This window comes from Numenius arquata, chromosome 3 (assembly GCF_964106895.1).
Source record: "Numenius arquata chromosome 3, bNumArq3.hap1.1, whole genome shotgun sequence".
NCBI lineage: Eukaryota > Metazoa > Chordata > Aves > Charadriiformes > Scolopacidae > Numenius > Numenius arquata.
The window spans coordinates 56317757-56330259 of NC_133578.1; the positions used below are offsets into that span (position 1 = coordinate 56317757).

Sequence of the window (12503 nt, forward strand, 5' to 3'; positions counted from 1 at the left end):
GCAGATGTCGTCAGACTATTAACTAACAACATAAAATGCACTTTTTCATAGAAAATAACATCTTGTTCCTTATTTACATTTAGGTAGAAGAGATACCTAAGATGGAAGAGCAAGACCCAGCAAATATACTACATACTGAACTGGACAGGCAGCAGTGGCCCTTGGCACTTGTTTTCAGATGGGCATTTGTCCTCTTGGGGCGAGCTGTGCGCTGCTGGGCAATACCCACCTCTCTCCTTCACTCACCTTGGGGCTGGAAGGCACAGAGAGCCACCCTCTGCAGCTGCTCCACCATTTACATCTCTCCTGGGCACCAGACTCGCCGTTTTCTGAGCTATTTGAACTATATGGGAGCAGTTGGAAAGCAGTGATGTGGGCTGAAAACAAAAGCTAAAGCGAGGAGATTTTCGGAGCAGCTGTAGGGCCTGAAGACTTCTGCAGTCCTCCTGTTTGTGCTGCAGAAAGGTGGTGTGGGTGCCTGAAAATGACTCTGGTTGTGACAGAGAGAAGAAGTTTCCATGTAAGCAGCAGGCTGTTCTCTGTCAGCACTGCAGCAGCTTTCAGATGCTACCTTTGGGAAGGGTGGACTGGCCTGATGGAGGGAGAGAGGAGCTCTTCCATAGCATCACCCCCTCCGAGTCCGCATGATGGCAAGCAGCTGCTGTGAGTGCATCTTCCAAGCAGCCTGTGCCGCCCCATCAGGGCAGGAGCAATGGCAGAGGTGGCACAGCCAGGCTGTTGCAGAGGCCGTCGCACGAGAGGAACAGCGAGCAGGCAGAAGGCTAGAGCTGGTGGGGAGGCGTTGGGACATTGTGGGGTCAGAAGAGGCTCTAGAAAGGGCAAGCTTAGTGAACGAGCACAACTGACATGCCATGACAGGCATGCCGTGGGCTTGTGCTCTCCAAGGCGTGGTGCTGCAGGGTGTTCCAGTCAGGATCCCGTGTACACACGGGATAAAGCATCTTTAGCAACAGTGCCGGATATTGTGGTGCCTGAAATGTGCTGGAGAAAGATCTGTCACCACTTTAATTGTATTCAAACATGCAAAGCTGGAGTGAATAATGCCATGAGCAGATCAGCAATTAATTGACTGGTTTGCTCTAAAAGGAAAGGATAACACTCATTTTCTTCCATCTGGCCTGTTTAGACTGGACCTTGTTAGGAAGAAAAACATTTATTCATTTAGGTGTAAGAAAGCATGGCCCTGCTCTCAGGTCCTTGCTGCTCTGTGCCAGTGGGAGAGAAGAAGTGGAAGAGGGCCTGGGATGGTGTGGGAAGCATTATTTGAAGGGAAGACAACTTAGAACAGCACTAGGAAAACAAGGAAAAGAAAACCCCTGTAAAGTTGACTAAGCGTCAGTGTGTCTGAGCACTCAGAAGTGAGTCAGCGTAAAATATTCAACGAATCATTTACATTTGAATTGAAGGAGCTCAATTGCTCCATTATGAGTTTCAAGTGGAGAAAGAATTCCATGAGGAAAAACGTAAAAAGTAGTTATTGATATAACATGAATGTCTTTTCCCATGAAAGTTAAAGAGTGTTAAATACATTAGTAAAACCAAGAGGATATCAAAGGAGTGTCTCATTTACATAAACAGTGGGTTGGGAATCCAGAAATACCATCCCCAGGAGTTAATTCTACAGGTTTGCCTGGGCAGTCAATGCCACTCCAAAGAGCAGGAGGCTGAGCTGGAGCCTGACACCCTGGATCTGCTCCAAGCCTTTCAGCAATACTTGGCTGGACGCATAGGTACACAGTTACACGGCTAATTACTTCCGTTCCATATGGAAATGAGGAGAGGGGAAAATGATCATTATTGTCCATTTGAGCACATGGTTACTTGATTTGGGTGTGTGGCTGCAGTGCTCTGTATGCAATTGCACTCTCAGTTAAACGGCTGGCTTTCTCTACTAGGGTTAGTCCAGACTGGGCTTAAAGTGATATCCATACACCACGCTTAATAACGTGGTTGGGGTGTGAAGAGATTCTGGCTGATATCTGCAAATCAGTACGTCAGACACTGTCAAAACCTGCTAGGCCTGAAAATACATTGGCCAAACTCTGTTCGCATTGATCGGTGCTTGCTGTATTTGATCGCTTCTTGCTCAAAAGAGACCAAGAGAGGCTTCAAAAGAATGGGCTCATTCAGGCATTATATTTGGAAGGGCACTGAAGGCAACAGTGCTTCCAGCCCTTTGGGTTAGATTTGGGGTTTTTTTTGCAAGTTTCATATCATTTGAAGTATCTTAAAGTGCAGTCTCCATGGTCTCCCCTGACAAGGTGGACTCTGGTTGGGGGTTCTCCGGCTCCACGCTGAGGACAGGGTCATACCTGGCAGTAAGCAGTGGTCTGAAGGACATCTTCCCATTTCCCTCCCTCCACACTGCTTTTACATTTTAAGAGAGAGGTTCTTAGCTTCATGGGGTCTGGAAGATCTTGACAGCCTGGGACGCTAAAGGGCTCAGAAGCAAAAAGCCAAAGAACCTGTACTGGGTTTGACTTAGCTGTGTTGGGATCTTGTTGCCTTTAAGGTCACTGTGGGAGTGAGTTCAAGACAATTTGTGAGACTGACAAGGGCCAGATCAGAGATGGATGCTGTGGTATATGCACTCCTTTGTCTTCCTCCTCACGGGTTAGATCTGACTCTGCAGGCTCCCTAGGGGTGCAGGAGACTCGAAGCAGGAGGATGTCCACTCCCAAGAAAAGACAATTTCAGAACAGCATTTGCAAGTTGGGCTTGATAGTGGATTCACTTCCTTGACAGCCCCAAATATGTTTCATTGCCTGATATTAGCAGAAGTCAAAGTTCACCTCGACTTTGGTGGGCAGGGATCTGATTAAGCTGAAGCCTGCATCATACCACAGCAGTTTTACCTTGGTAATTCTTCATGTCCCAGTAGCACGCGGCATCCCTGTATCAGCGTGTCACCAGTGACTCACACATGGCATTTACAGCACTGGGTGATTTGCTGTGAAGGAGAACAACTAGAAGACCCTCTTTGCTACTGGGACTACCCCACCAGCAGCTGGAGTAACACAACGTGTGGCAGACGTCCTTCCTTCCCCAAGGGTAACGGAGCTGAGCTGGTTCTTGAAATGACAGACAGCACACCTTTAAGGTGGAGTTGATCTGTGCTCAAAGCAATTCCCACCCATCCACATACCTTCTCAGCCATGTCTGGTGCCCCTTTCAAGCAGGGCCAGCTTGGCAAACCCATGTAAACATTACTGCGGCTTCCCCATGCCTGAGAGGTCACTAGCTCCACAGTGGTGGCATTGGCCAAGTCACCTGCATGTGGTTGGTTACTCCTCCAGTGTCTGCCCGTAATTACCCATCCGTGCCCAGAAGGGCAGGCAAGCTCTCCTGCAGCTCAGAGGAAATAATTACAGAGCAGCTCACCTTCCTGGAGCACAAAGCTCTTCCTGGTACATCCCAGAGGCACCATCAGCATTACTCACAGTGGGTGATGTACCCCAGCATGATTCTTAACGCACCTCGGCCATCCAGCTGGCTCCCATCTGCAGCTGGTCAAGCCCAGGACAGCATGTCGATGCTGGGGAGGAAGGGGAGGTGTGGACTTGGCTCTGGCTGTGGGAAGCAGCCCATCAAGAAATGCTCGTTTAGCGCACGGCAGATTATCCTCCCTCAGGAGTGAGCTCCTTCTGTAAATTAAACTGCTCCTCATGAGTCAGGAGCCCAACTCTTTGAGTTGCGTATTTTCAGAAATTGCTGAAAAAGTAGCAGGCATTTTGGAGAAGCTGTTTCACACTGATGTGGCCCCACTTCCCGTTTACTTGGCTGGTCCCTGTGCTGCCTCTACAGCTCATCAGCTCCATACATGGAGCAGCTGCAGGTGGTCCAGCATGGTGCTGCCCTGCAAGAGCTGCCCTCCCACCGTGATCCTCCCCTGGTAAGGCAGTGAAAGGCAAAGGCTAGTGATCTCTCATGCCGGTTTTGCTGAAGAGAGGCCTTCTTAGCAGCTCCTCCTGCAATACTCTTCATTCTCTTGACCTGGAGATGCCTTGAGTCTCCCTTGTTGCTCTGCGGGATTGGATGCAGGTCTCTGGTGGAGACCCAGCAGCCTCAGAAAGTCTCTTTACTTGTTTATGGTGATGCCTTAAGACATAGTACCTGCCTTCAGGGAGTTGACCTCACAGCCATGGCGGAGAGCTCACTTGCATGTTGTCCTTGTCTGGTGATACGTAGTGGTAGCACACAGCTGAGGGACTGCTCTCACCCCAGCCCGTGGGTAGGCTGCAGAAGCTGGGGAGTGGGACCTTCGTCCTTCACCTGCGTCTAGCCCTCCTCTGTGGAAAGGGGTGGAACCCAACTCTCCCCCCCAATGGAGTCCATGGCCACCATCTCTCTCATAGGGCACCATGCAGGCTCTTTTTGTTTGGGTAGTTTAGCACAACAAACACCACAGTGAGTGGAGCCCATTGTCACCCCAGAGGCTCATGGAAGACCCTGTGGCCCTGTGAGCTGATGCACACCCAATGAAGAGCCCCACATGTGGTCTCAGTGGGCTTTGCAGGGCTGGGGGAGTTTGACTGGGCACTGAGTTGTTTAAGATATCCTTAGCTGCCTCTCCAGTCACTTACTGACGGTGATGTTGCAGAAGATGCCAGTTGCTGTAATCTGCAAACAGTGCTACATGCTAGAAAGAGGCAGCTGCCTTCCAAAATGGTTTTCAAGTACACACATACAATCAAGAGAGTCACTTGTCACAGCCAAAGCAGGTGCACACTTCTGCTCAACCCCCAGGAAGTCACAGTAAGGATTATCACCATGTAGATCTTTATAGAAAGATCATAAAACTTAAGATGAAAAATAGCTGTTAAGTTGTCTAGTCTAGCCACCCATCCATCCCTTGTAAGTGCTAAGTGAATGATTTGCACAGGGAAGACCAAAGGTTTAAAATGTGGGGGTTTTAACTAAAAACAGCAATAGAGGCATGAAAAAAGCACACTGCCAGCATCCAATTCTTGCTTAGATGCTGCAGTAACAGGAAACAAGGCTACAAATTACTTTCAGAGCTGTATAGCCCAGTTTACACAGCATTAAAAACATGTCTTGCCTGCAGATAGTTTTTTATGATTTTTAAAGACTGATTGAAAGTATAAGTGAAGATACGCAGTTGGGGTGACAGTGTGCTCCGGCGTGAGCAGCTCCGTGCACACGTTTCAGGAAGCCCTTGTAAACCAGCATTGCTACCCCTGGGTTAATTAATTTCACACAGGGCACTTGATGACACCAAGGAGGTTTCGGGACACGTTAAGACAAGGAAAAGCAGGCGCTGTTCCCAAAGCAGGGCCACCACATGCCAGGAACAGTGCTGCATGCTGGTGGGATGGGAAAGGGGGCAGAGACAGAGAGCAGCAGCTCAGCAAACCTCTGCTTGGCTGATTTGTGTCCACAGACACCTACTTATCCTACATAGGGGGTGTGATGATGCCCTCTGAGTTTATTTTGCATGCAGGTCCCTCTGCTTGGTGCTCAGGGCCATGCTGATGCTCTCCAGGTCTGGGAACAAACTCCCTGGGTGAGCCTGCCCGCGGGGAAAAGCTCACATCCTCTGGCATAAAAATACATCCCAAAGGAGGCAGCACCCCATGGGCACCCTGGTCTGCAGAGCTCCTCTGCTCTCCTGCGGGGCAAGTGGGGAATCCTCAAACCCCCTGATTTCATGCTCCAGGGAGGTTTAACTTCAAATCAAATTGAAGCTATTGCTTTTCCTGCAGAAATTTTGACACGCATCCCTTTGTTCAGTGTCTTTGCCTCATAACAGCTCCTGCGGTACCTACCCCCAGGACTCTGACACGAAGGTTTAGCTCAATGCTCTGTGCAAGTGGTCTGCTCCAGATCTCGTCTCTTCAGATGGGATTTGGCAGACAAAACTTCATCTGTCAAATAAAGGATTCAGACTCTCACCATGCGAGAGACCTCCCGAAAGACTCTTTCATGTGGAGCCAAAGAGACTAGAGAGTGTCAGAGTTTTAAAGACAAAATACTGCCGTCAGAAAGGTATACAGACTTCATACAGGAGGGACCCTTCACACATTGGCAGCCTTTGAATCCAGCTTTTAAATAAAAGATTTGTCTTCAGACTGAAAAAAAGGATGCCTTTTATGAGTAATAAAGTATAAAGCTTTTTTTTTTTTCTGGATGAAACTACTGTTCAATATAAAATAAGCTGTCTCTTTTGATTTATTGAAAAGCCAAACTCATATTTCGCCTTGGGAAAATAACACGTCATACATCATCCAGCTCACCAGTTTGCAGATGCCTGAGCCACGAGGCTGTTGGTGCTGCCGAGGCTGGGATTAGCTTTTATGTCACAGGCAGGTCTGAGGAAACATGGTTCATGTCTTGGGCTACAGCACTTATCAGAGGTGATGGGACGGAAGCTGATGGTGAGTATCATTGCTGGGAATTAGAGGTTGTTAAGAAGTTTTTCTTGTAAGTATGTATTAAGCATTTGGCTTTTAACAAAGGATTTTCATTGCTGGTATATGTAAATGTAATTAGGTATATAAAGTTTTATTTGAATGTTTGAACTTATTCTTGCATATGTTTGAACGTAAGTGATGTCCAACAAGAAGCCTCATGTATTTTTGCCCAACCTGAGATGTGACCCGCTCCCCTTTGTGGTTCTTTGTGTCCCCCTTTCACGCTCCCCACTCAGCCACCAGCCCAACTGGCTCCCTCCAGGTGGTCAGCAGGAAGCCCCACAGGAGCAGTCCATGAGGCCAGCTCAGCTTTGCCTTTTTGGACACTGCAGGGGATATTTTCTTGGGGCTACTTGGGCTTTTAGATACAGCTAATAATTGTGGAAGGCACTTCCTCCATGGGAAGGTGCCAGCAGGGTAGAGCAGCTCCCAGGCTCCTGAGGGGTCTTCTCCTGCTCTCTTAAATACACAGGGACTAATCATTTCCACTGATACACGGTCCATTGCAAGCCCTTAAAGACCATAGTTACCCGAAGTACAAGGCACTCCCCACTCCTGTAGTCTTCTCTTGGTTTTTCCAGCAGTATTAGACCCAGGAGGTTTTGGTGTCAATACTGTTTGTGAATTAAAGTACGCCACAGGCACCTTTCAGGGAGCCAGGCAAACCCATCCATGCTGTGAGCATCACTGACACTGAAACCCATGTGGGTCTTTCTCAAGAAAAAACGATGCAACAGCCTGACAGGACACGATGGCTTCAGAAGTCCTTGAGGAGGGAGCTGATGGCTGCAGCACCTCTGCCCACGCTCACTGACAAAGCAGGCGGTACCCAGTGTACATGGAGTTTGTGGAGGTAGAACTGTCAGCTCAGATAAGTGCTTGCAGCAGTGCGCACAGCACATGTGCCCTGTCTCCTTCTCTGCATAGTAATTCCAGGACGCAACATCCTTTTCTCTGTCTCCCATCAACCGAAATCCCCCTGTTGCCCACTCTTGCCAAGACAGCACCTCCTTCTGACACATAGGCAGGTGAAAGCCATGGAATAACATCTGTAAGGGGCCGGGGGGGGAAGAACAAATACCTGTGTCTGCTTTTCTTAGCATGTTTGCTTAATATGGTGTGAAACCAGGGACAAAAGTAATTTTGAAGGTGCATGTTCTCAGAGTGCTCCCAGAAGTACCTTAATGCAGCTGTCAGCTAAGGGATGTAAAGAGAATCCCCCATCTCTGCACATTTTCAACCATTTGCCATGTCTTTCCTATTAAAAAGAAAAAAAAGCAGAGAGCTGGGAGGCAGAAGGAGAAGTTGCTGACGGGAACAACAGGTTTGAAGCCACATCTGAAACTTGTAGCCACTGGAGAAAACCTCGGGAGAAGAGATCCAGCAGGACAGGGAGTCAGGGTGCTCCGCCGGGGAGAAGCTGTGCAGGAATTCCTCGCCTTTCCCTGGCACTCACCGGGGTGCCAGTGGTGCCCCCCGGGGTGCCAGCACCCCACAGACCAGCCTGGCACGTATTCAGACCAAGGTTTCTGGTGGCCTTCGAGTAATTCCATGGCAGCCTGTGCTGCAAAACACATATGAAGGCATCTCACATCCAACGCCTTGTGCAAAGCACCTGAAAAGGAGGAAAAGAAACCCACAAAGAGCAATTGTAGCTCTCCTTAATTTACACGTTTTCTGTAGGGCTGTGGTGAACAGCAGCAAACCAGCGAGGAAGGGAAGGCTGCAGGGGGCTGCAGTTTTGCAGCAGGTTGGCAGTAGCCCACTGCCGGGCGTGCATTTCCCTTCTCCCAAGGCAGTTGTGGTCAGGACCCGGGAGTGGGAATTCCCACGAGCTTTAAGAGGAGACTACGGCTTAGAAGCTTGAGTGGAGGCCTGGGCTTTAGTCCGTGAGGATTTCTGCCTGGGAGCAGAGAGGGTTGACTTGCTTTCCCTCTGTGCTGGTGTGCCAGGGCGGGAGAGAGGGGGATGGCACGGGCAGCCGTGCTGAAGCAACGTTGTGCATGAAACCGCACCCAAGTTGTGCTCCTGGTGGCCCGCGGCTCCACTACGTGGTCACTGCGCCCGTCCCCCCACCATACCCCAAGGTCCCCAGCGTGTCCCACCCCGAGGGGCTCCGTGGTGGATGGGTGGGAGCTGCAGCGGTGGGGTGCAGGTGTGGATAGACCCGGGCTGTGCTTCCCACGGCGACTGCTGAGCTGTGACGTGTCAGCGGGCCCGTGACATCATAAAGTCCCCGCTGGACGGCTGCGAGAGCGCCCGCGGCTCCGCTCACACGCTCACCCTCCAGACCAAACTCTCGAGGCAATTTTTCCCCCCCGCCGCGAGTGCAGACCCCACGGCTGCGCTCGTGCCCTGATGTGCTTTGCAGCACGATGTCGTCATTGGATGAGCACCTTCTGGAAGTTGCCGAGCGGAATTTGAGGCAGGCGGAGAGGGAGGTGTGGAGGCAGATGAGGAACCTGCGGCAGCACCTGCAGCAGCTCCGCGAGGAGCTGCCCCTGTCCTGCCCGCGCGCTCCCTGCTGCCTGCGCCTGCCCGACCCCTGCCCCTTGGAAAGAAGGGCCCTCACCGCAGGGCTGGACTTGGAGAGAGAACTCAGCAGGTAGCAGGTCTTTGCCTGCTTTCTAGAGGCATCAGCATCCATTAGGGCAGGGTGAAGGGAGGTTTGGTACCTGTAGCAGGAGCAGAGGTGGAAACAGATAAGCGGGGTGGGAGACAAACAGCCATTTTTGGAGAAATTAGTGGAAATGAGAATGGGAAGGCACAGCTTGTTCAGCCAGGCAGCCCAAGACGAGCCACGCAGGCAGCTCCTGTGCTGGAAAGGGTTTGAACTGTGGTGTTGTAACATTGATCATCTCACAAACTGCATCTAAAGTACACGACTAGATCCAAAGCTCTTCAAAAAAGCCCATCTTCAATGTAAATTCAGTTTAAGTCTTTTAAACACATAATTATCTTAATCAGTAACCAAAATGCACCTGTACGCAGTGGGATGCAGCACTGACACACCACAGATCCGGTTTCCCACCTCATAAAGTGGGAGGAATAAGTGCCAGGATTTCTACATCTCCATTTTGACCACTGGTGTGATGATTTTGTTAATGAGTCCAAGACTGACTCTAGTAAAAAGCAAAAGGTACCTTATAGGAAGGGATTTTTTGAATGATAAAACCACACCATTTGCGTTAAGGCGGAACCAAACATTGAGAAACCAGAGGGGCTGAAAAGTCCCTTGGTCACCAGCAGCGGTGGGAGGCTCTTGCTGTATCTGTGGCATTGGTATTTTCTCCCCAAACTCAAGCTTCAGTCCGAGTCATCATGTTGCACGTGCAGGTGATGAGACCTTCATCTTGGCAATTATAAATGTGACATTTTTGTTACCCATAGAGCAGCAAGTATCATCCCAGTCTGCCGCGTGTGCATCATCTACTGGGTGCAATAAAGTTAGAGGAAAAAGGAACAAAAGGCCTGACCACAAGTTAATTTTACACTGACTTCAGGAAAACCAAAAGTTGCTGTGAGATTACTTTAAACTTACCCGGTAACTGCAGCTCACGCAGGGCTGTCCAGCAGCAGATTTCCAGTCCCAGGTGTTACAGGACTGGTGTCTGCACCCAGATTTTCATCGGTGCACTGGGTACCAGAGCTAGGTGGGTGTAGCATCACTTGCAGAATCACTGCACACCAAAATCCCAGTGAAGGAACGGAAATTCAGTCCAAACAGAAGCTAGGGGGTCTCAGGAAGGGCCATGGGATGCCAGGGCAGTCTCTCCAAGCGCCACGCTCCCTGGCCCTACCATGCTTGGGACAACTTGCTGGTTTGAACACAAATCCATACCACTGCCGCCTGAAACCACACCACAGCAGGGTTTCAGCCCATCGCACCAGGGAATTCAGCCATCCCCTTCCCACAAAAAAATGCTGGGAAGGACCAACTCTTCCCAGCACATTTATTCTCCTCCAACCAGCAATATAAAAAAAAGACCAAAGGGGTAGGTGGAGGAACCAGCTCTCACAGAGCACAAAAAATACATCCCAGAATCATCATACCAGGTTGAATCATTGTAGGCTTTAAGTAGGATTGCTGAAATGGGTGTACCTTCCTAATGAACCACTCGTTAGGGATTTCTCACCTTTGTGGTCATGCCCCTTCCCTCATTGCTTGCCCTATTTCCTTTTCCATCACACCCATTATCTTTTTAATTTGGTACCTTGTGTCCAATTTAGCTATTATAACTGAGGTGACCCTTCCATTGTCTACTTTACAAATGGTTTTCAGTAAGAGCCAGCCTTCTGTTTGAGCAGAGTTGCTGTTTGACGGTATTAGAAATCATTTTAATGGCTCAGTGAGCCTCCAACCCAGCTCTGAAGGAGCATTTTGGGTTTGTTCTTTTTTTTTTTTGCCAGATGCGTCTCCTGTCCTCTGATTGCTTTAAAGAAAACTCCTAACTGAAAAATCCAATCTGTTGTAACTATTCATTTAAAATGTAGGACAAAGCATAAGATGGACACAGATGGCTTCACGGGTGTGTGTACATGTGAAAGAGGAGCACTGGCTTCTCTGTGTTTAGGTGAAAGAAATTTTCAGCTCCGCCATTGCCTTACCCCAAGAGGGGACACTGAAATACTTCTGACCTGCTGTGGAATGCAGGTGGGAGCTCCTTCCCGATAGTGCAGACACCACCCCAAGTGCTGTGCATTAGCATGAAGATGGATCCCATAGTTTCCTATTTACTTCTCCTGTCCTTAAGGTGGTCCACCCGTTCTTCTGTGAGTTGGACTGAAAGGCTGTCCTCTTATTTTTATTCCAGCATGCAAAGGAGTCTTAACAGGGTGTTGGACTCCTGTGATGACAAACTTTTAGCTTTGGTGGATGTGGAAGGTTTTGTCCCCGAGGAAGTCACTGTAACAGTGGAAGATGGGAAGGTGAAGGTGTTAGCAGAGCACGAGGAGGAGCGCACCACCACGAGAGGGAAGGTATACAACTACAAAAACATCAAGAAGGAAATCAGCCTGCCGCCGGGGGTGAGTGAGGATGAGGTGACCTACTCGCTGGGATGCAATAATGTCCTGAAGATCAAAACGGAACACAAGCGCCACCCTTGTCTCCCAAGCCCCTGAGCCCCAGCAGGGAGCAGCACCCAGGCACGGTGCCACATCCTCTGCCATGTCCCCATCAGCTTTAGGTCTGTCCCGCTAACTGTGTGCCAGCAGCTCCTCGGGCCTCTTCAGAAATAAAAGACAGCACTCCAAGCAGATGTGTGTGAGCCTCAGTTTTGAAGGGGTTTGGTAGGGAAAAAAGGTGGGGGAGGATACCAATAGGAAAATGCCAAGATGGTTTTGGGCGTACTTGCCTGCAGTCACTTGCTGGGGTCCAAGGGCAGGGCTGGAGGCAGCGTGGTTGAGGGTGGAGATTGCTGTTTTGCTGTTTGTACAATCTCATGGATTTTAAAGGCTGAGAGGCACCATTTATCATCAGTCACATTTTAATGAGGATCCTTCTCTCAATCCCACCACTTCCATTTGAGCTGCAGGATAAATCTAGGAAGATAACCTTGATAATGAGCAGTTTCAGGGGAGGAGCCCCCCCCAACCCCCCCAAAAAAAACAACCAAAAAAACCCTGAGCTGTGCCTTTTGTCTCCTTGGTTTGGTTCTTGCAGAGGCTGCCTGGCTGGGAAGAGCCACAGTTGAAGGACAGAGAGCTTTTCCTTAGAAGATGTTGGGACTGTGGCAGAGCGCTCACTAGCAGAGGAGGGGATGACTAAAGTGTTTCCTGCTGTAGGAATCAATAGCTCCAAATTAATAAGAAAACATTTCTCGTGTTGGAAGAGGGGGGAGAATTGTCAATATAATTTCTTCAAGATAATATTAATGAAAAAATTTAAGGTCCAAAGTGGGACCTCACGTAGCCACATCCCCTGCTCTCCCCGAGCACAGGGACCAGCGGGATCAGTGGGATGGGGGTGACACCAAAGGACAGCATTGCAGGGGGATTGCATTTGCTGCCCTGGCCTCAGCACTTGGGCAGGCACTCCTGTGGGAAGCA

The 12503-nt window shown here is 49.6% G+C and overlaps 1 protein-coding gene across 1 annotated transcript; it reads left to right on the top strand.

The window, feature by feature from the left end:
- The first annotated feature begins 8827 nt into the window (after positions 1–8827).
- On the top strand, positions 8828–11576 carry ODF1 (outer dense fiber of sperm tails 1). Its single transcript, XM_074145960.1, has 2 exons — positions 8828–9057; positions 11267–11576. Exons 1-2 carry the CDS (start codon positions 8828–8830, stop codon positions 11574–11576), a joined length of 540 nt encoding a protein of 179 aa, XP_074002061.1.
- The last annotated feature ends 927 nt before the right edge of the window (positions 11577–12503 follow it).